This window comes from Chelon labrosus (assembly GCF_963514085.1).
Source record: "Chelon labrosus genome assembly, chromosome: 18".
NCBI lineage: Eukaryota > Metazoa > Chordata > Actinopteri > Mugiliformes > Mugilidae > Chelon > Chelon labrosus.
The window spans coordinates 8,876,234-8,899,420 of record NC_140351.1 but is presented as its reverse complement, the minus strand read 5'-3'; the positions used below and the strand labels follow the sequence as shown (position 1 = coordinate 8,899,420).

Sequence of the window (23,187 nt, the reverse complement as noted above, 5' to 3'; positions counted from 1 at the left end):
CCACTACTTTTATGTTACATGTTATCAGGGCTGTAACTCCAGACTGTCCAGCTGCGTCTTACAATCTAAAATCTGTGTCACACTATTTTTTAATAAGGGTTTGGTAGTTGCGCTCACAGCGACTTGAATGAATCTACTGATCTAACCCGAAAGTCTTCACTTACTTGGACATGTCAGCTCTGCTCTAATGAGGCACGGATCACGTATCCAGAACTGAGACCGTACGTCTACTCCCTCGGAGCTGAGCAAGCGTTGTCCAGTTGAGGCACGACCCCTGACGATGGACCGAGAAACAGCAAGTGAGAGAGCACGCAGCAGGGAGGGAGAAGCGAGTCGAGGCTTAAACTTGCTGCACATGACAAGGCTGCACCTTCCTGTTATTGCCGCTGGAAATGAGAACAAATTGCGCAATTGGGGATTTATAAGAGATGAACGAAGAGGAAATTTAGATCAGACCCCAAGTATTTGGACAGTTACAGTTTTTTTTTTGTTTTTGTTGTTCTGGTTTTGTGTTTAAACACATTCAGTTATAAAACCGACTGTTCATCGACTCGAGGGAGATGCAGACTTAATAAAGGTTTAGGAGACGATCAAACCAGACACAAATCTGCAGATGCCTATTGGTTAAATACTTCAGATAATAAAAGACTGCAAAAGTATTCTAAGATTATTTACTTTGATTTATGAGTATCTGTGCAATAAACCTAAGGCGCAGCCACCTTTAGCTTTCTAGGGTAAGACTGTGACTGTTCCTTAAAGCGGAGGAGATTACACCTTTTCTTCCCCTTTAGCTGCACGTTTAGGATCTTCCTGAATATTTTTAATGCCTTTATTTAAACCTAAAGAACACAATGAATGTCCCTATATAATCTATATTCACCTACATTCATTCTGCAGCCAGCAGTGAAATCGTGAATCCTTTTGTTTCTTCTTCTTCTTTCCATCATTTTGGTAGAAGTTAGTTCTTGTTTCATCAGTTTATAAAACTTAAATTTTGGACCCTTATTTTTAATTTCATCACTTTAACTCTTCACCTTTTGATCATGAGCTGCACTAATCTGTATTATCTAAGTCTCTGGTTACTTCTGGACGCTTACATTTTAAACTAATCCACATAAAGTCGAGACTTTATTAGAACAAGCCTGAAGAACAAGAAAAAAATGCGAAGCACTAAAAGAGCACGGCTAAATCTATTCTGCAAATCGTCACGTGCACAGAGTAGGAATTCTTCAAAATCCTTAATTCCCCCCTCTCCTGTCTCTTCCCTCGATCAATCCTTTCACCCTAACCTGTGTTGTGTCTTCGTGGTCCTTTCAGACTGCGATGGTCCTGACGATAAGGACCAAAGGTGTCCATATCTCTGAGCGTCTCTGCTACTGCTGCTGCCGGAGCCTATCTTATCTGTCGGCGAAGAGTGAGAACCAGCATCAAAGCTACACATACCACCACCTCACACACACAAACATCCACCGCTGGGAAGCTTCCAGACTACAGATACAACACTGCCTATTCAGTAAAACTTTTATTTTATATTGTAGCAGCCAATATCAAGGACAAACCAGAGACTTTTGGATTTATAAAAACATGTATCCAGCCTGTAAGCAGAAATCTTGTCAGCACAGTGTAAAAAATACCACGCAAAGACTTAAAAATGACTTGAAACTGTCTGATTCAGCTCTAAAACAACGGCACCGAGGACGAAAACTGTGCTGGGTTGATGGAGAGCCAGTTCTCTAATGGATGTCTTTTATCAGCTTTTTCTAGTTTGGCATCCAAGCTCCCCATTTCCTCCTGATTTATAACGCAGATTCAGTGGTTGTGCAAATAAAAATAAATTCTTTCCCTGGAAATGATTTTGTGAATGGTTTTGGCTTTTTTTTTTTTTTTTTTTTTTGCTTTTTTTGCTCTGGCACTAGACGCAGAAATGGGGAAGTAGTCGTTTTTCTGGATAAAACCGTGGAAGGAAGCGGCTCATTTTTACCGATTCGTATGAGTCAGCTCTTGGTAACAAACATGGGTGCATGGAATACACATTTTAATTCGTGGCTCGTTCATCTTTAGCGTGCGTTACACTATCCAGATTGCTTCTTCTCCAGCCCTATCACAACAATCCAGTGATAAATACATAAGCACTTTAATACAGCCACATATTTACCTGACACTGATCGGTTGTGTGTGTGTGTGTGTGTATCCCCTGAGGCGGAGCAGGTGATGTGTGTGTCGGGTGAATTGGAAGCAGTGGGAGGAGGAAACATTAAACAGAAGCTCTGTGTCCTGTCATCACACTGTCTAGACAGGACACCTCCTAGACCTAATGAGGCCTTTGTCTGTCTGGCACACAACACATAACACACACACACACATCACCATACTTCTTAGCTTTAGTTTCTCCCGTGTGACATTTTTATTCAGGAGTCTTAAAAAGGTCACAGATGCGTTCTCACAAACCCGTGCACACACAGAAGCGAGCGTTACGAGTGTGTGCACGCAAAAAAGTTAAGGATACTCAAGCCTGGTTCAGGTCTCATAGGAAGCGCAACATTTCTTTGCAGTAATTATATCACTACGGTTACACACGCATGCAAGCAGACATCTTTTCCAAGTTGTATAGTGTTTTTTCCGCCACATGTCAAAAGGAACAATGGCGAGCCCCTGCAGGTTTGCTCCCTGAGACGCCTTTCTTTTTAATCCGTTGTGTCGGATTAGTTTTGCGGGCCCGAGCGATTTCTCTCACTTTATATTGGCTTTGAAAATACCAATTTAGGCCTTTTATTCTCTACAGCGTCCATATTTTTCAGATGCTTGTTTTAAACCTGGGTTTGGAGATAGGTGTGTGTGTTCGAGAAATTAAAGTTAAAAAAACGGATGATTGTGAGGAAACGGTGGCACGCAATGTTTGGAGATCATATATTTAAATACTTGCTTTCCCACGGTGTCTTATGATCCTAGTATTTTAGATGCTGATTCTCCCAAAACAAACCATATTACCAATCACACGAATTAGGCTGTTGTTGCACAACAAATAAAGTCAGATTAATTTGTGTATTTTCACATCTGCTAACCCATAATCTGAAGAGGCTACAAGGAGCTGGCACTATTTTAACACAAAGCCAGACGTTTAAAGCTGAAGCTATTTCTAAAACAGATCAGGATTAGTTCTGCGTATTTAAAACTGCACGGTTCGGCGATCTCTCAAAATTGTGGACGAATTGAGGCTGAGCTGTTGTAAATCACCTGACTTACAATTATAATTCACAAGGCCTCTGCAGGCTAAATCCTAGGAGAATTTTCCTCCTCTTCCTGCTCCACGGGTGAACCGGCCTGCCCCGGCGACGCTCTCTGCTCGGAGGACGGGAACTCCACGGTCGATCTCAAACTGCATGGCCTGGAGAGAACAAGAGACATCAGTGAAAATAAATGAATAAAACTACCGTTGGTGCATAACTGTGCACGCATTAAAAGAGATTAGCACCTCATTCATGCCCGAATGACTTCATACACTGGGAGTATTTGAAAGAGCAAAACTAAAAATCTGTTCTTCATAATTAATGACGCAACGGCAAACAGATGTGTCACAACTTTGATTTGTTTTGACAAGACCGAGGCACAGAGGCTTACGGTTAAAGATGTAATGCACAATTTATCATCGATTTCATATTTCATCAATATACTGATCATGAAGGGTGCCAAGAAGCGTTGCTAGCATGAAGCAGTGGTTTCTGGTGCACTTATTGTATTAGTCAAATTATATTTGAGTTTTCAGATCAGACAGAATTTGATTAAAATAGTTGAAAAAGAGGTTGAAAATGTAGATGGTGACTATGGAGGAGCGGGAGGGATAGATGGGAAAGTGTAGTGATTAAATAGTGTTAATTAATGGTATGTTTTCTTATATAACTTTGGATTAAGTAAAGTCATCTCTTATTACTAGAGTTATCTGGGCCTCCAGGACTTTCTTAGGTCCTGGAGGCCCAGAAACACATGTTATTTTAAGATATTCACACACTGATGTGCTCATAGATGCACATACAACTGAATAAAAGGTAAAGCCCTGCTGTGAATCAGACAAGCTGGCACCACAGCTACATAAAAGTCCTAAATGAAGCGTACCTGCGTGAAGGACGGAGCGTCAAAGCAGCTGTAGAAGGCCGAGGAGCGGTCGGCCCGCAGACACTGCTGGGGGAAGGCGCTGATCTCCTCTGCAAGCTGCAGCGCTGCCTCTAAAGCTGTGGTTGTTGCAGCATAAAGTCAGTCAGCACATACAAAGGATGCGCAGCGTAAGAAAAACACAGCGTTTTACTGTTTCTCCCTTTTCCATTATTAGAAAACCATCAGCGCTTTAATGCTGCTGATGGATCTGCGAGGAGCTTTACGCCGCTCTGCCCCCTCGCCCACATGAAAGCCCTGGCCCCCGTCCAGATCAGTCCGATGGAAAAACTACGCCTCGCGATGGCACACTCTGATGCCCTCATCGCGTGTTTATGAGCTGCCACTTCTTCTCTTGCCCCCTCTGATGTCAAACATGAGCTAAGTGATCATCCTTCAGAGAGGCAATTAGGCCGAGGACTGACTGTGGGAAGAAGAACTTCCTAAAAGAATTAAGCTAATCTTCTCCTAACATCTTAAGAGGGAGGAGAGGGAATCAGGGCTGTGAAAAACACATGGAACGGCTTTTTGAGGGATTTAAGCACACGGGAGTGTTCGTGAATGAATTAATGTAAGGCAGGAAATGCCGCATAGTATATACAGCATATAGCATGTGCAAACGGTGACTTATGGCTTCAGTGTGGTGTTTCGAGCCAAATAAAGAAAACAGATTCACTGGAACAAAACCAGATTGTAACTGATTGTCTGATCTTTCATGCAAGAGGGTTTCTTAAAATCTATGTTTCCTGAATGAAAATGGATCCCAGACTCTAACCTGTTCGGGGTCCTCACAGCGAGAAACCATTTGTTTTTACACGCTGGAAAATACAACAGTACCTGCCTAGTTCTGTACGCTGCGCCGTGATTTATTCAGATCATGTTTCCTGGAGTTTTTTTTTTAATTTTTTTTTTTATATATCTTCAGCTCCCACTTGTTAGCAGCTGTTACCTTATTGTTGTGAGCAGAAACGTTTAGTAAATCCATGAAAATAGTTGGAACCTGATATTTTAGCCCTTTTTAACTCAGCCAAATGAAATCTGTTGTAATATTGATTGAGGTCACTAAATCTTAAAGCTTAACAGTTTTCAATACTTCATGCTCAGCATATACAACGATCAGCCACAATATTAAAACCACTGACAGGAGAAGTAAATAACATTAACCATCTTGCGACAATTCAGTGTTCTGCTGGGAAACTTTTAGACCTGGCATTCATTAGTGTGGATGTTACTTAGACATCTAGCACCCATCTAGACCAGACCAGGCACCCCCACCCCATAGCAATGACACTCCTTGATGTATCCCCAGCAGGATGCAGCCTGACGCAGGCACACACACAAAAACGCTTTAGGAACAACAAAAAAAAAACATGAAGAACAACACAAGGTGTTGACCTGGCCTCCAAATTCACTAGATCCCAAACTGATCAAGTATCTGTGGGATGATCCACAGAGGTCCCTCCCCTCAACCCATAGGACCCAAAGGACACCCTCAGAAGGCCCATGTCCATTCTCTGAAGAGTCACAACTGTTTTGGAGGCACAAGGGAGACCTACACAATATTAGGAAGGTGGTCATAATGTTATGCCTGATCGTGTATTTCAGCTGGTGATTGAAAAGCATCAAGGTCTGATTCCAGCCCTAAACTAAGACATGGAACTTACAAAAAAATAAAAAATAAATAAAAAAATTCAATCAAAATAAAATACCTTGACCATCGGGAACAACTCTATTGGCTAGTCCGTAAGCGAGAGCCTCCTGTGCTCCGACTGGTCGTCCGGTAAGAATCAGGTCAAGCGCTCTTGACAGACCGATGAGACGCGGGAGCCGCACCGTCCCTCCGTCAATCAGGGGAACTCCTAGAAAGAAAAAAAAAAAGACCTGATGTTATGTAGGAAATACGCAGAGTATCTGTGCTAAATGTGCAAAAAGGACATTCAGAGGTTCATGTAGGTAAACCTGTGTTAACACCAACATAGATGATGCACAACACCGTCTAAAAGTCATTTTAGACTGAGTTTTGTCTAAGTCTAGAAGTCTAGAAGATTTTAGCATGTAGAATGCACCAAAACACACGTGGTCTAACCTATAAATCATAAACCAAATCTACGCTACACCGTCCTGGTACAGCGTTGCTTCACATTCTTGCCAAAACATCCCAAACACAGGTGTAGGGGTTGTCAAAAATCACCCTTAGACAAAAATGTGGGTTAATCTACGCCACTGTGCCCGTGTGACGTGCTCAGGTCACCGAAGCTGTGTGAAACCAGCTGAAGAAACACTCAAGAGATATGTAATATACTGCTGACAGCGACGCAGGTTTCATCTGTCAGGGGAAGGAGGTTCTGAAAAACTTTCACTCCTCAACAGTAACTCCGCTTTCTTTACATCAATGCACTCGAACTCCCTCTCACTCTCGGTCTCACCGGACTCGTTTGCATTATTACGGCGTCCACTTGAGAGAAGGAAGGAGAGAAAGAAACGGCAAGGTACAAGTAAGCTCCTGGCAGCTGTCCTAATTTCTAAAGAGCACCAGCTGCAACTGGCATACTTTCTACCGTTCAGTCCTCCCAAGTTCCACGCCGCAATCCCAACTCCCTAATTCCTCCGAGTCGCTGATTCTATTTGACCGCCTCTTATTGAGAGCACATGTGTCGAACATGTTTTCATAACCCCAAATCATCCCCCCTCCCTTCCTCCCTCCACCTCCGTCCCCCCACTCTCATTCTGTGGGGAGTCGTGGAAATAACGTGATGCTATTCATTCTCCGCGAGCCGCCCTCTTTTTCTGCGCGTCGTTCAAATAAATTAAACTGGAATACATGGAATACCAGCGTTAGTACATGTGCGACCGATCCAGCGGTCTGGTTCAGGTTCAGACGGTCGGCACATGTGGAGCTTTGACAGACAAGACTATGATTAGGCGCGAGAGGGAAGGGGTGGAGGGGTCTGCACTGTCTGCAAATGGCGGATTTCACTCAGTCATCCTTCATTACAGGAGTGTGTTCAGCTGAAACCAAAAGTACAAAACGTACGACAGAATACGCTGAGTCACTGAAATGACAACTATTGCTGAAATTCAAATACAAAAAATAGCTCAGATTCTTGCAGCGCAGGTGTGTGTACATGTGTCTGATTCAAGGCCTTTTCAATATTGACTGAGTGTTTTGTTCCGTGGAGCTTTGTCTTGCACCACATGTAGCTACAGTATGCACAAGGACATTCGTCTACAAGTACGTCTGTGCAGCACACACACTTTCAACCGTTTATCCAGCACTTGCAGCTTTTGACTAGACTTAGAGCACTTTTAGCTATCTGCTAAAACCATTTCTTCATGATTTTGACCTATTTAAAGTCTTTATTAATCATTTTTCGATGTAATTTCAACCATTTTTCCTTTCTCCAACACTTAAACGCAGCAACACAATGTTCCGTCGGTGAGATTTAATCGGTATTCGCATTGGTTTTTAAATAAATTGCAATCTTTTAATTAGCTACAGTCTTTCCATTCAACCCCTGGCCACTGGCTACGTCTTGGATTACATGCACCGCTGGTTAGGAACCACTGCTATAGTCCTCAGCCGGTGAGAGATGATTAGAACAAGAAGCGTCTCTCTGTGTCGAGTCCAGCGCAGGAAAGGGAAGAGTGACGAAGACGAAGGGGCTGGCTAGAAAACGGCAATAATCACGGAGCTGGAGTGGAGGCTGAAGAGAACGGAGCACGACTCCAAGAAGAACAGATAACGAGCCAGGTTGACCTCCAGCCCATCCGTCTGTCTTTGGTGCTGCTGTTGGCACCGCCGCTATCAGCGACCGGAAGGATCTCCTTTCTTATCCGCTGTCCTCCGTCTCCAGCACCTCTACCCCCTTCTCCCTCTCCCCCCTGATAGTCTCTGATGTGTCCCGATTGAATGGGACAAAGCACAGGCGGCTGGTGAGCAACTCCTTGAAGTAGTTTTAGCTCATAAAAGTTTGTTTGGCCTGAAAGAGCCAGGTTGAGGTGGAGATGAAAATGTCTGGCAGAGATCCTGATATAAGATAATCAGCGAACATCTGCAAAACAAAAAAAATCATCACCTTTGGTCTTCAATAATGAGAATCTGGAAAGGAGTTCTCTCTATGTTCTCGTTCAAAGCAGATAAGTCCATTGTCAGGGCTGCGGTTTGTTGTTAACAGGGCTCAACATGAGTCAGCAAAGCCTATTGTTTAATAACCAGATATAAGAGGTGGTTCTCTTCCTGCATCACGGGGGACATCACTGCTTATCTCACTGACGTAGAGGAGAAGCCAAACGGGAAGAAGAAACCTTGTGTTTTATCTCATTATTCCAAACTTTGATATGTGTCAGCCTAGTTCTGATCTTCCTGAATCATTTATTAATACAAAGGTCCCTGCTACAACTTGTGATGTTTCAGATTTAAGGTTCACCTCAACGGATGTCGGCGCCACGTTCCTTAGGGAGGAGACGGGACAACGCATCCACCACTCTACAGCTACTGATAATTCAAGAACAGTGTGAAACGTGACACACTCTGGTGTTGTAGGTTCGCTCCCGGTGCTGCTGGCATCTTCACCACATCAAAGCTAAAACCCACTACAATGGCCTCCCATGAGGGTAATGCGATTTGAGTTTGATGTGGATTAACGATTTCCGGATGACTCCTGACTAAACGGACAGAGGGGAAAAGAGCGGGCCTTCAATCGGAAGCTCGCTTTGATACTCTCGCCGGGAATCGAGGAAAATAGCTCAGTGGGGCTGGGTCATAAATGAGCGCCACACGGTTAGCTTGATTTCATGTCTTTAAGCCCACTCATTTAATACCAGGGCTCTGTATTCTTTGCAGTGCTATTATAGCAGACCACCAAGGCTGCAAGCGGGGGCCTTGCACCATGAAAAGCTCATAAATAAAGCGTAGAATCTTAATAAAAGTTTGACACGATGAGATTTTATCAGGATGAGATATGCTCGACCTGTCCAGGGTGTACCCCGCCTCTCGTCCAATGACAGCAGGGATAGGCTACAGCACACCCGCGAACCTCCAGAAGACAAGCAGTTGCAGAATATGAATGAATGAATGATTTGAACCATGCTTGGCCTCTGGGCTAAAGTAAAAATAAATAAATAAATTATCCATTTGTAATGTTGATGACAGCAAAACTGCTTTATTCATTCTTTATGGACGAAGAACTTGCTAGGTTTAAAGGGACAATATATCTCTTCAAACTGACTGACACCTTTCTGAATAAAGATTTTAACTTAAAGGGGAACTACTGTTTTTTACAACCTGGACCTTATTTCTGGCATAAAATATGGTCGTTTACTCACCCATATAAGTTTTGTGTAATTCATATTCCTTCAGGAGATAATTAGATCAGCGTATATCCATATAGTGGGAATGAATGGGGCACTGAAACTCAGCCTCTAAATAACGCATTATCTGCCACGAAACTTGTTCATTTCACCAGTATTTTGTTATGATACGCTAGTGCTATTCCCCGTTGAGTCCGGAGTTACCTGTTATCATCATCTGGGGTCTGTAGATTGACCCGGATGATGTCTTCTGACCTGGATGATGTCGTCTCTTAGCGCTGCACGCACCCGCAACGGTCGGCTTGTTTACCTGCAATTTGCTACTGCTGTGGTTCATCCACAACCTCAGAATCGGAAAAATATTCAGCCATGTCGTAAAAAAAACTAACAGTAGCAAATTACAGGTAAACAAGCCGACCGACACGATCTAAATATCTCCCGAAGGAATACGAATTACACAAAAGTTATATGGGTGAGTAAATGACCGTATTTTATGCCAGAAATAAGGTCCAGGTTGTAAAAAACAGTACCATTTACATTGACACTAAATCAGATCTGATAAGATATATGCAATTACATGCTCTGAACTATCAATCCAGTGCGAAGGGTTTTGCATGCTTTATAATATATTATAGAAGAAGACTTTTTTCTCCCTCAACTTAATTGACAACACTAGATATATTCGTTAGAAAGAGACGGATGGTGACAGACACACACAAAAACGCTGTAGGAACATCTAAAAAAAAACATGAAGAACAGCACAAGGTGTTGATCTGGCCTCCAAACTCACTAGATCCCAAACTGCGCAAGTATCTTTGGGATGATCCACAGAGGCCCCTCCCCTCAACCCATAGGATCCAGAAGCCCCCACTAACAACATTCTGTTTCCAGACACCACAGGACACCCTCAGAAGGCCCATGTCCATTCTCTGATGAGTCACAACTGTTTTGGAGGCACAAGAGAGACCTACACAATATTAGGAAGGTGGTCATAATGTTATGCCTGATCTGTGTATTAGACATTTTTTTGTTCTGACGTTCAGCAGAATACTACTGTCCTTGTAAACGCAGCCACTGAGCAGGTATTTGAATTGGCTAACTTTATATCAGCTTCTGGTTTTGGTTAAATTCAACACTTGGCTGCTTCTTTCTTCCTCTATTTATTCTGCTAATGCAGGTACAGACACTGGTCATTAATATGGGGAGAAGGGAGAGGAAGTCTAAGTTGACATTGCGGGATGACACAGGCTGATTGGCGTTTAGTGTTTGTTGGAGTAGTCTCCATTCAGGCGTATTCCTTTCAAACAGTTAAATCATGTGTGCCACTGGAACAATGTAGAACAATCTCCATGCTTGCCTGAATTAGCTCCTCTATATAAAGAAAAAGTGAAGCATTATAAGTTTCCTCTTCCCGTGCCAGCTCTTTTTTCTTTTTTTTGCTTTGTGATGTTCCTCTGGTTGAAAGAACCAAAATAACTTTGGGGAATTAGGTAAGCATTGTGGTTTTTCATTCAGGTCTCTGAAAATTCAAACAGCAGCAGACACTAATACCAGATTCCTGTGACGCAACCATCTCCTCCTTCTCATTTCCTCCTTGGCGGGGCAGAGGGGCCCCAGACAGGAAGCCACAGGTTTCGGCAGCCAATCACATGCCAGAAAACTGTCAGATCCTTGTGGTAGACATTGGCCCACATCAGAGTAGCGCAGCGAGCCTCTGAGGGTTATTCAGCTCCAAAGCCACCAGGGATTCCCTCCGGCTGCTGCCATCTGTGCCCGACCCAAAAACGGTTACAGAATTCAACCATTAAAAGGAAATACACACTAAGAAACACAGGATCTTTAAATAAACTGCGCGTCCCACAGAGTAGAAGTACATTCGGCGCGATTGAAGCTTGGTTTCCAATTGTTTAATGTTGAGAAGAAAAAGTAAAATAAAGTTTAAATGCATGCTGCTTAGACTTTTCCTCTGTACTTAATTATTCTAGAAAGCAACGACTTGTCCAATCTCATTAAATCTCACTAAAGCTCACTTAGCTTTATTTAAACTACACCAGCTACAGTCTAGAAAAAGGTGAAGACGCCGGTCGTCTGGCCTAAAAATGCAGATCCACGGCCAAAGTGCTCGGCTAAATGCGCGCCTGAATGAAAAACCCACAGCGGTTTCAGCTAAGCCGGAGGAAATAACACTAATGTGTTGACAAACAAGCCTTGAAGATGTGAAGCAATCAAGAGGCTGAGAATTAATTACCGGGTTGGAAATGTGCGGCTTTAAGTGTCAAAACCGCAGCAATGCTCACTTCTGCCTAGCGAACATAGTTTGGAGCTGATGGAAGAGATCTGAGTGCAGGCGTCGGATTAGTTCCATCTGACTGAGATGCTTGAATTGAGGGAGTTTGTCGGTTTGTGTCAAGAGATTTTCTGACAATCCACTGTTGAAATCATAAACCCTGGCATTATGGGTCTTCTCCGGTGTCTGCCTCAATGTGCATCTCAATCTTCATCTTACGCTCCTGCTTCTCTTTGGGTTTCTGGCAGACAGCCAGCATGTAGCTGAATGTTAACAGCTGGTAACACACAGAATTAATGACGGCGAGCGTGGTTCTCCCTCTAGGTGAAATATTTATGTTCAACACTTGGAGAAATGTTATAAGTTCTGGTAAAAACATTCTTTTAATTACATAAAGCACTGACGAGAAGAGGACATGAAGTTATATATGAAAAACTGTGGTAAAAGTATCGTCAATGGGCTGTAATGACACGTATTATACACTGATCAGCCACAACATTAAAACCACTGACGGGAGAAGTAAACAACATTGACCATCTTGTGACAATTCAGTGTTCTGCTGGGAAACGTTCGGACCTGGCATTCACGGGGATGTTATTTAGATTTGTAGGACCCACCTAGACCAGACCAGGCACCCCCACCCCATAGCAATAACACTCCTTGATGGCAGCAGCCATCCCCAGCAGGATGCAGCCTGACACAGACACACACATAAAAACGGTTTAAGAACAACTAAAAAAACATGAAGAACAGCACAAGGTGTTGACCTGGCCTCCAAATTCACTAGGTCCCAAACTGATCAAGTATCTGTGGGATGATCCACAGAGGCCCATCCCCTCAACCCATAGGACCCAAAGGCCCCCACTAACAACAACAGAAGGCCCATGTCCATTCTCTGATGAGTTACAACTGTTCTGGAGGCACAAGGGAGACCTACACAATATTAGGAAGGTGGTCATAATGTTATGCCTGTTCGGTGTATTGTCTTGTGACAACAATATCCTATTGTGAGGTCTCTGGTGATTCCCATCAATAGATACGATCCACCCTCCAACAACCCTCTACAGGATAAGCGGATTTAGATGATAAATTAATGTTTAGTTGTCAGACAAAATTTAAATATATTGATATGTCTTCTGATTTTGTGGTTCCAAAAATCCTAAATTCAATCAAATTTTACATTAAATCTACAATAATGACAGTCAAATGGCATTTTAGCTTTACAGCAGAGGGTGGAGCGTGCCCTGGCACTGAGGACATTTCTCTGGACCGTCTGAGAGGACAGCACGTCAGACGGAAAGACGAGGGCACTGCCAGGATGCGCTCCTGTTAAATTACAGGCCTGAGACGATAAGCCATGCATGTTTACACTCTACATCTAGTTCTGCCAGTAAATTATAGTACAACAGCTGTATTTATAAACACTATGGTTGTATTTTAAGCCCTCGGGCAGCATGGTTAAAGGAGTGACAGCTATACGAGAGACGCTGCAACGGTCCAACACGAGCTGCTTTTACAAAGTGAATCCAACCGTGGCTTTCTGCGACCGGGGCTAGCTTAAGCTTTTAAAAGCAGAAGATCGACACTACCGCCTGACCTTTTTAAAAAGTATGGACGAGTCAGTAAGCTACGAGACGCCAAAAAAGGAAAATGTTGTTTATGAGGAAATAGTGTGACATAAATAATGTGTAAACCCTGCTTGGCCCTGCAGTGGAAACCTGGCAGTTGAGGGCTTCCTCTTCTACTTATCAAGACTGCCCAGCAGACTCTGGACGTGATGCCGAAAGGTCACGGTCACTGCTGTTATCGCGCTACGACTCCGTTCTGACACACAAACAAGAGGAGGCTGGGGGTGATAACGGAGCGGACAGAGCGACAAAGTTGAAAAATAGAAACAGCGTCGATTTCCCGGCATTAGGGGACACATGATGTATGCTTGGATGCAAAGAAAAACACAACGATGCTTTCACGGAACAGATATAATTAGATAAGCAAACACTCACAGACAGAAGAAAACGAAAACTTGCATAGCACAAGTAGTACCTGTTACTACTACCAGTATAAGCAGCAGCAATGTAGTATTGGCAAAAATAATAGTAGTAGCAGGATTAAAGGACAAAAAGCACTACTACTAGTTGGAGGAAAGAGTGTCTCATAGTTGTAATAGCTAAGGAAAAGCTTGATTTAACCCAGTTAATACTAGTATTATAGTAAATTACAATTACATTAACTTGTGGCGGCTGAAGTTCTCGTAGTTTTTTAACTATAGTGGCTATTTACTATGAGTAAAAGGTTTCAAGGAGTAATATATTAGCTGAAATTAGCTGAACCTGGGGTCTAAAAGTTACTTAAAAACTAAAAGAAGGATTGAATATATTGATCAGTGTTGCCAGATTTCCGATAATTATCTTATTTATACGATAGTTTCAGGGCGTTTACGATATAAAAGGGTAAATATACGATAGTTTGCCATTTGACAGACAACGAATAAAGCAGTTGTTTCATTCAAATGGCCGAGCTTCCGTGTTTATTCCTCAGGATATTGCACTTAAATGCACATAGAATAGCTTTGATTTAAAATGCACTGTCCTAGCGTGTGATTTTTTTCAAGTTGTTTTAGCATATACGATAGTTTAGGTCAAAATACGATAATTTTAAAGCGGCAGTACGATAATTCTTCATTTCCCATCTGACACAAATCTGCTACCACTACAGTACAGAGCATAGACTGTATAAAGATGGACGGAGGAACGGCTCCTCAAAAGTAAAACCAAAGCAACTATAGCTCCCCCTGGTGGCTGGCTGCAGTATAGGTCATAAGCTCCGCCCACTCCATGTTAGTGGATGGGACTTGGGCCAAACTAAAAGACTAAAATACACATCAAATAATTTTTTTCAAGGATGGTTTCTGTCATTTTAGGTAGTCAATATAATGTTAATGCATGTTCAAGTGTCAACTGTTAGTTAGTTAGTTAAGTTAGCTATAGAAACAGGAGGCGACACAATGGCAACCACTAGTTGCGTTGCCAACAGCTCCGTAAAGCAGCCCCCGTAGAACCGTGAAACGTGTAAAGACATTGTTTAAAAATAATTACAGCGTATAATCCAACACTTCTTGTAACTGGTGGTAGTGTGGGCAGGGCATCGATATCGCAGCTCTACGTGGCTCGGCCCTCGGATCGTACTGCGCAGACTCTCGCTCCAAATTCGTAAGATGACGCTGCTTCTATCCCGGGGAAAATAGCGTCGGTTTGGCCAATGCAAGGAAGCGAGGAGACATTGTCCATATTTATATACAGTCTATGCTACAGAGCTGTAAAGCTGCAGGCCGTTCAGGATGCCCATGAACCCCGTCCACGTTGCTCAAAGTGTCTGCAACGGGCACACAAGCATTAAAACTGGACCAGCAACGGCAGAAGGTGGCCTGGTGTGATCTCATGCAAGGAACAACCTCCTTGAGGTTGTTATAGGGGTGAGCTAGGTCTACAACAATGTTAAGGTGGTGGTAGGGATCAACGTAACAACCACATAAAAGCCCAGGTTTCCCAGAAGAAGAGTAGCTGAGATTAGATCATCACACTTCACAGGGGGATGTTGTTTCTGTTCGGTGTACTTGTATGACTGTGCAATGTTTTCATTGAGCGGCACATACCCCATTGTAAGAACTTGGTCTGACTTGTAGGGCTATGAGTGAGCAAACAGTTCTGTGCAGGAGCAGTAAAGTATCAGTCAGACGTACCGAACCTGCGACAGAACACCCCCATGACAGCGCTCTCCTCCACCACTCTCAAATCCGCCAGCAGAGACAGCTCCAGCCCTCCAGCCACAGCGAAACCACTCACTGCTGCTATCAGCGGCTTCGACAGCTGCAGACGGGACGGTCCCTGGGGGAAAACGACTGCATTAGCGAATCTAAACATACACGCACACTTACGCCGCATGCAACGCCAAGTGACAACATGAAAGGAATACACACTGTAAACAAGGCCTTCTGCACAAATGAGCTTTCTCCAGACTGAGTGTGCATGTTGTCTGTGTATATTTTCCTCTGTCTGTTTCGTGCTTTTTGGCCTCTTTGCTTTGATTTCCGCGGTTTATCTGCTAAAAAATGTTCCAGATTCAATTTCCTAATTCATTTCTCAAAACTGTCAAACAAAAACGGTGGCAAATGATCCGAACTCTGGCTGCAGCCGAACAAATGAAACCCTGTGTATCCTGTATGAGATACTGTGCTATAATTTTCTGCACAGGAGGTCCGCTCAATGCCAAAGACTTAACGTGAAATCCAAACAGATTTTATGGAGGCTGTGGATTTTATAGCTTCTAGTACATGATTTGTGTTGCTCCTTGTGAAGTAAGCGTCCACTCGTATGCAGAAGCTTTTCCATGATTCAACATCTTCCTGAAAACATTATCTTTACCAGTACCTGTCGTCGCAACCCCCTAAAAATATACACAAAAATCACTACAGACCACATTTTCTGCTTTTATATTTTATGGGAACCTTTTCCCTCCTTAAAATCATATGGAAATATAGATATAACCCTCACTTCTATACACACATGCAAAGCAAATAGCGCTCACCATTGGACCGGGACCCTTAGTGACATCTTGCTCCAATTTGAGGGGGGGCGTGTGACTGGCCAGCTCTTTCAGATCATAACCAGCGCAGAAATTCCCTCCTGGAAGAGACCACAAAATTACAAAGTATGGCAGCTGGAAAGTCAGAGGGGAAGGGAAAATGATGAGGATGAAAAAAAATCTACAAGTTGAGCTGGAGTCTGAGGGCTGCAATTTGGATAGCAGCTTGCTTTTGGGTTGGCTGGCACACAAACTCTTCTCTTCTCTAAAGAACCTAAATCCAATGCATAGGCGGCGAGTGATCATGCACACACACACACATACCATACTCTCATTAAGGGAAGAGTAACATATTGCAACCGCAGCCCCTTCCGCTGGATTCATGTGGTAATTACAACATCACCCAAGAGGACTACAAACGCTATGTCACAGGCTCAGACAGGGGACTCATAAAAGCTCCTCTCTCTGTAATGTAACAGTAATGAAAATGATTGCAATGAGCGCATGTGCCAGCAACACCCGTCAGCTGGGAGCTTTGATTGCAGCTGTGGGTCAGCGCAGGGCAATTATAGGAAAAGCAGCGCGTCACGGCGTTCATGGGAGCAGCGTTAAACCACGTCGACCTCTTTGAGAGACACTGAGCAGAGAGCGCCACGCGGGAATATCTGCATCTTCATTTAAGTCTGTTAGATATCGAAACTTAGAGGCCAGACTTTGATTAATATCTCTCTGGGAGTTACAAAAAAATAAAACTGATGTAGTTATGTCAGTGACGCTGCCGTAAGAGAAGTAATTTAAACCTTTAAAGGCTTTAATTTCACCCAAATTATAACAAAAAACAACAAAATAGAGAACAAATAGTTAGTCTGAAGTCTTGTCAAGAGGTTAATCTATTTCTTTCTAATTTTTGTTTAATATTTTTATGAATTTTTCTCCTTCAAGTCGCTGAAAAAAGAAATCCCTCTTCAGTTAACCTGTTTAAAACAGACACACACACTGATGAACGGTCACAAATAGATGTACTTTTATAATTCATTGCGTTTAAGACTGTTGGGAGCCACTGCTTTAACCCTTTATGGGACGACAAACCATAAGTTCAGCGTACATTTCAAATTGCGTCCTTGGGCCTCTCAGTGAGAAGCATATGGTTTTCACCCAGCCAATCAGAGAAGATCAAGGCAACGTTCTCAGGTCAAATGTGGTCTGCAAGGTCCACCTCTGCATGAACGCAGAGTATAACTACTGCTTTATTAGGTACCATGAAGAAGTGGCCTGATGTTGTCTAATGTGATAATGTGCACGCTGACATGCGCCTGAATCGGCACTTATGTTCTTTTTGTTTACCACTTAAGGGCAAGGAACCATATATGGTAACATCATTAGTCATGATTTCCATGTATTTCAATGAGTGCCCTATAAAGGGTAAAGTTTGTGCTTAAATTTGACGCAGCAATTTGTGGTTTCCTGTTGTAACATGACAGTAAACCCTCGTCACTGACACTTACTCATTTCCACATATCACTGTAAGAAAAAGGCACCGACACTACGATAAGTAATGTTGCCCAATTTCTGTTAGGCTGCTTCTGTTTCATGGTCCTGGTGAAGACCTTTTTCACAGCTGACATTTTTTTTGGACTGGGACCTTGGGACCCAAGCCCAGGTTGACATTCAAGCGGCATCAATAGCCGGGAGTTGTGGGAACACTTCTGCTGGGAAACTGTTGGCGTCTAGAGGCCACCGGGGCTAACAGTTTAGCAAGCTAACGGCCGGAATAATGCAACTAGGGATTTCCCCCTAAGTGGAATGCAGTCGTCATTAACACACCTGTGTTTTTGATACTGTGGAGACCTCAGTTTTAAATGTGTGCTGTGAAAAAAAGGGTCACATCCCCTTAATTTGAGGACAGCGCATATTTTCTGTAGAGTTCACCAGCTGCAACGACTGTTTATGAAGTGTTTGCTAATGTTTTCAGAAATGGAGGTGGTGGATTCTAAGTTACTTTAATTGGGTTTATAATATATCTGTTGCCTGGAAGCCTGACTAACCTCCATACCCACAAGTTTACTGTGACACAGCATTAAGTTAGCCGGCCGTTAGCTTGCTAAACTTTTAGCCACGGTGGCCTCTAGACGCCAACAGTTGCCCAGCAAAAGTGTTCCCACAACTCCTGGCTGTTGGCAACGCTTGAATGTCAACCTAGACTGGGGCTCGTCTTCCTTCCACAGTCCAAATGTGTGCTTGTTGGGTTGAGTTGAAATTGGTCGAGTGTAAAAGAAATTTCTAGAGGATAAGCAGTGACAGATAATGAATGAATGAATGAATGAACTTCCCACGCAACGTTACAGCCTGTTACCGGGACTATCTGGAGTTAATGTTATTAGTGTTAAATCCTGTGCGTCTGTTGTGTAACGAGTCTGTTCCTCACACACACAGTCAGATCCATAAAGAAGTGATTTTACCAGTTTAGTGTAAAAGAAACTGACCTCAACCCAATCTGAAAACGCTGACTTTTCTTAAATCTTAATAAAAACCAAATTAAATGGAAAACTCTCAAGGTTTGTGTTTTATAATTTCACAAATCCATCCCATCCTCTTTTGTCAAAAAATACACATTTTCCAGTGCACTGTATGAGACTAATGAGGGTTTTAAAGACATTTTAAAATGTGATCATCTCCGTTTCATCTGAACCTACAGCTACAGTGACACATCTGACCACAAACACTCACAGGAATCTGAATCCCAAACACTCAAAATATTCAGTCTCAGCATATTCAAAACCTGCTGAAAGCAATTACTCTTACACCTTTAAAAAAAAAAAAAAAAAACAACACTCTGACACTGAAAAATGAGAGCAGAGAGAGCGACTGTGTCGGTGCTAATTTGAACAAAATGGATTCCTTATGGTTTGCAGAAACACTACGTTCAAATGTGAACCTCCCTGCTTGTCATCTCACAGCGCTGACGCACTGCTAATCACCGCTGAAGGCCGGTCGTCTCGTTACACCGGAGCGGCGATACGGGCCGACCTGCTGACAGGAATGTGCGGTGGGACGTTTAAAATCACAGCACAGACAATGTGGGAATCGCAGAGGAGCCACTTCTGCTGAAACTACCCACTGCGCTGCTAATTGCTAACCCATTTAGCGCAAGCTAATTACTCTCTAACGCACATTGTTTTCAGTTGGCAGCTACGACCAGAGGCATCAGCAGCCACATTCTGGACGGGCTCCAACCTCTAAAGGAGCAAAGTATATACTCTGAGGCTGCAGTGCACTTTAAACAACACATGGGTTGATCCAGGCTGAAGACATTATTTCCACTGAGGGAAGGAGTTCATTCAGTGTGTGTGATGATTATTTTTAGAAGCATTAGGAGCTGTGGCACGATTCTTAGACATGGCAAGCTGACACAGTGCAGGCCACCTCACAGGTGTGTGTGCGTGTGTTTTTTTTTACTACGTGCGCACTTGTCTGGTCTCCTCAGCATTTTAGAGAAGCCTAAACACTCCGAGGAAGAAACGCTGCAGGAGAAGACATGCTGAGGATCAGTTGAGTGCTGAGCATGGCACTTGGGAAGCGATGAAAAAAATGACTAAAAAGAAAGTAGTACGTCTGAGGCAGAGCGCTGTATGGACCACAATGTTCTCGCTTTCTGATTTGATCTGCACACACACACACAAAAACAAAAAACAGACAAAGGCTATGGTCTAGTTTTTCTAACATATTAGCCCTTAAAGTAGATGTAAAATAAAATTCAGGTGTCCTTATATAGTTCATTTGGTAAAATTTGGCTCTCACTTGTCAAGACAATTGCCTAATTTTTATCCTGTATGATAAAAATTAAAGTAAACAACGTATAAATATGAGTCTTGCTGCAAACCACAGCCTGTAAAACGGCACCTTGGTATTTTGTGTGTCACAGGTGCAAATAGGAGAGTTTACGCTCTTAATGCTGCACTAACAAGCTTAACTTCACAGGGCTGAGAGTGGTGTTGATCATCGTTTCTATATAAGATAAGATGAACCTTTATTGATCCTAGGTCTCCCTTGTGCCTCCAAAACAGTTGTTACTCATCAGAGAATGGACCTGGTCCTTCTGAGGGTGTCCTGTGGTGTCTGGCAACAGGATGTTGTTAGTGGGGGGCCTTTGAGGAGAGGAGCCTCTGTGGATCGTCCCACAGATACTTAATCAGTTTGGGATGTAGTGAATTTGGAGGCCAGGTCAACACCTTGTGCTGTTCTTCATGTTTTTTTGAGTTGTTCCTAAACCGTTTCTATATGTGTACCAGTGTCAGGCTGCATCCTGCTGGGGATGGCTGCTGCCATCAAGGAGTGTCATTGCTATGGGGTGGGGGTGTCTGGTCTGGTCTAGGTGGGTGCTACATGTCTAAGTTACATCCACATGAATGAATGTTAGGTCCAAAAGTTTCCCTGCAGAACACTAAATTATCACAAGATGGAGAGTGTTATTTACTTCTCCCATCAGTGGTCATAATGTTTTGCCTGATTGGTGTAGACCTGAAATGTTAAGAACTGAAGCACAGCCAAGAGCTAAGTGACTGATGCTGTGGCCCATAACTGCAGACAAAACCCCTCAACAAGATTTAAACCAGGCTCCAACTCATTAATGTGTCTGCAATTATTTGCAAAGAGTCTCTGGCAGCTTCCTTGGACAACAGTGAAAGACTAATTTTCATCCCTCCACCCCTATCCCCTCACATTTCTCATACCTTTCCCATGCAGGACAGCCACGTTCAAGTCTGGGTCCCTGTCAAAGGCCTCCAGCTCCTCCAGCAGACGCCTTGCCGTCTCCTGGTTCACCGCATTACGCACCTCGGGCCGGTTTATCGCCACAGTAACCACGGATCCCCTCCGCTCTGAGACCACAGTCTGACCTGCAACTAATGACAGAGAATGAGAACGATGTGCATTCAGAAACCAGCACGGACCACAGCACTTAGAAAGAGACTGACCCGGAGACGTGCAACTTAAACCTCACAGTAGGAGGGACCGAGATGGAGCATAAATTGTCTCATGTGGACAGACTTGATAAAAGAAAGACAGAGGATGGGACAATGAAAGCGATCATCTGGGCTGAGGTGAGGGCCCTGGCTCTCGCTCGGTCTCACTCTGTGCCTGTGACTGTGGCTTGAGGTTGCAGGAGGCAGTTGACCTGACATTGTCTAGGTTCATCCTGGGGGAATCCAACTGGCAACCACACCCACAGGCAACAGCGTCCAGAAGAGAAGAGCCAGAAAAACAAACCTTACTGGATGCTTTAAGCTCGCACACGCACCGTTTTCTGAGGAGGTTGAACTGCTAAACAAAACCAAGAGAGGTGAGGTAGAGGAGCAAGAAGAAAAAGAGGCAATTTGTCTCACGCCACCCTTTCTACTCTGCAACACCTCAAACTAACTCCAAGGGAGTGGAACCATGTTTTAACTACCTCTGTGGAAAGTTGTTTTCTATTTGATTTTGATTACATTTTTAGTGAAGGATACTGAAAACAAGGGTTCACACACTTTTGCAACTCACAGATGTGCACAAATTATTAATAATTTTCTTGAAAATGTCTGTTTCATTTGTTTGATAGGGTTCTCTTTGTCAACTTTCTTTCAGGAATCATGTGCACAAATTATGAAGGGTTCAAAAACCTTAAAGCTGCACAGTACATCTGGAAAATTTAGCTGATTTGTAACTTTGCATTTCAATTTCTACATTTCTAAAACAACAGGCGCAGCCTTGATTAATGCATGTTTTTGTAGCACACATTTAGCAGCTTGAACTGAGGTCTCTTGAGGTTTACTTCATTTTCATTTCTCACTGTCATTGGTACTGTGCACGCAGGCCCAATGGACCTTATTTATTTAGTTTTATCTGTTTCTGTTGTGCCCCCTCAAACTGTATGCTGTCAAAACGTCTTGTCACAGCAGAAACTAATTTCACTAATAAAGACTCTGCTCTTCTAAGTGCAGTAAACGACGACAGTGAACCAACAGGTACATCAAAGTGGCAGCATAACACGTCTGCTGTAAGAAATATGTAGGACTGTTAAGGTCCTCCATGTTTACAAAGAAATAACAAAAAAATAAGAGTTTATGTTACATTTCTGGTGCCTTTAATTGTATATAAATGCATTTATTTATATAATTTTGAACGTGGCTGTTCGGGTACTCCATAAAAAGTACATTATTGAAATAATTCACAAAATTAGGTTGTAAGGACCTTAAAATATTTATTTAAAATCTTTAATTATACAGTTGTTGGAATGTTTATTATTTTGTTTAGCGAGTTTTTTCGTGTTTTTTGTGTTTGTGTTGACTTGGTGTCACTCCTTTAATGGTTGCATACAGTCATTTGCGGCCTCTGCTGCCCCCTACAGTCATTTTGAAGGTACTGCATGTTTCCACTCACCTGTTCCCGTTTCTTCGCCTCCTGTTGCAGCGCTGTAGGATTTAAATGGCAACAAAGTCGTTTTTATTGACCGTCCAGGTGCGTTTCTTTGCCAGGTAGTCGTAAAAACCGGTGTCAACGCACGAAAATGTTTCAGCGCCATTGTTATCACGGTTATATATATTTAAAAAAAAAATCCCGGGAGCTTGAACTCATAAAACATTCGACAAATTAAGCGTTGAATCTCGTATTTTCTTTATATTTTACTCAAAACAAGTAAAAGAAAAAAATGTAATATACTTGGTACTGTTTTCGAAGTACGGCAGCTCTTTTCCAAACAACTCTGCAATTACGGTGCAACGCTTTTATACTCCCTGACAGCAACTAAAACAAACACAGAAGGTTCCGGGACACGCTTGCTGCATTGCAGTGGTAGAAACCGCGATCACACAGCAGAGGGCGAAATTGAG

General features: G+C 43.0%; 1 protein-coding gene across 2 annotated transcripts; it reads right to left on the bottom strand.

Moving 5' to 3' along the window:
- Positions 1-49: 49 nt before the first annotated feature.
- Positions 50-23,084, bottom strand: LOC311503371 (enoyl-CoA hydratase EchA19). Of its 2 annotated transcripts, XM_084566041.1 has the most exons (8): positions 22,739-23,084; positions 21,055-21,225; positions 16,328-16,425; positions 15,483-15,627; positions 5,856-6,005; positions 4,111-4,226; positions 3,244-3,385; positions 50-1,401 (listed from the first exon to the last, which is right to left on the bottom strand). In XM_084566041.1, the coding sequence occupies exons 1-7, from the start codon at positions 22,878-22,880 to the stop codon at positions 3,278-3,280; spliced, it is 930 nt and encodes a 309-aa protein (XP_084422167.1). In that variant the 5' UTR covers positions 22,881-23,084; the 3' UTR covers positions 50-1,401; positions 3,244-3,277. The 2 variants fall into 2 exon arrangements, with proteins under 2 accessions (XP_084422167.1, XP_084422166.1); XM_084566040.1 differs by lacking the exon at positions 50-1,401 and having other exon boundaries at positions 1,442-3,385.
- Between the last annotated feature and the right edge of the window lie 103 nt (positions 23,085-23,187).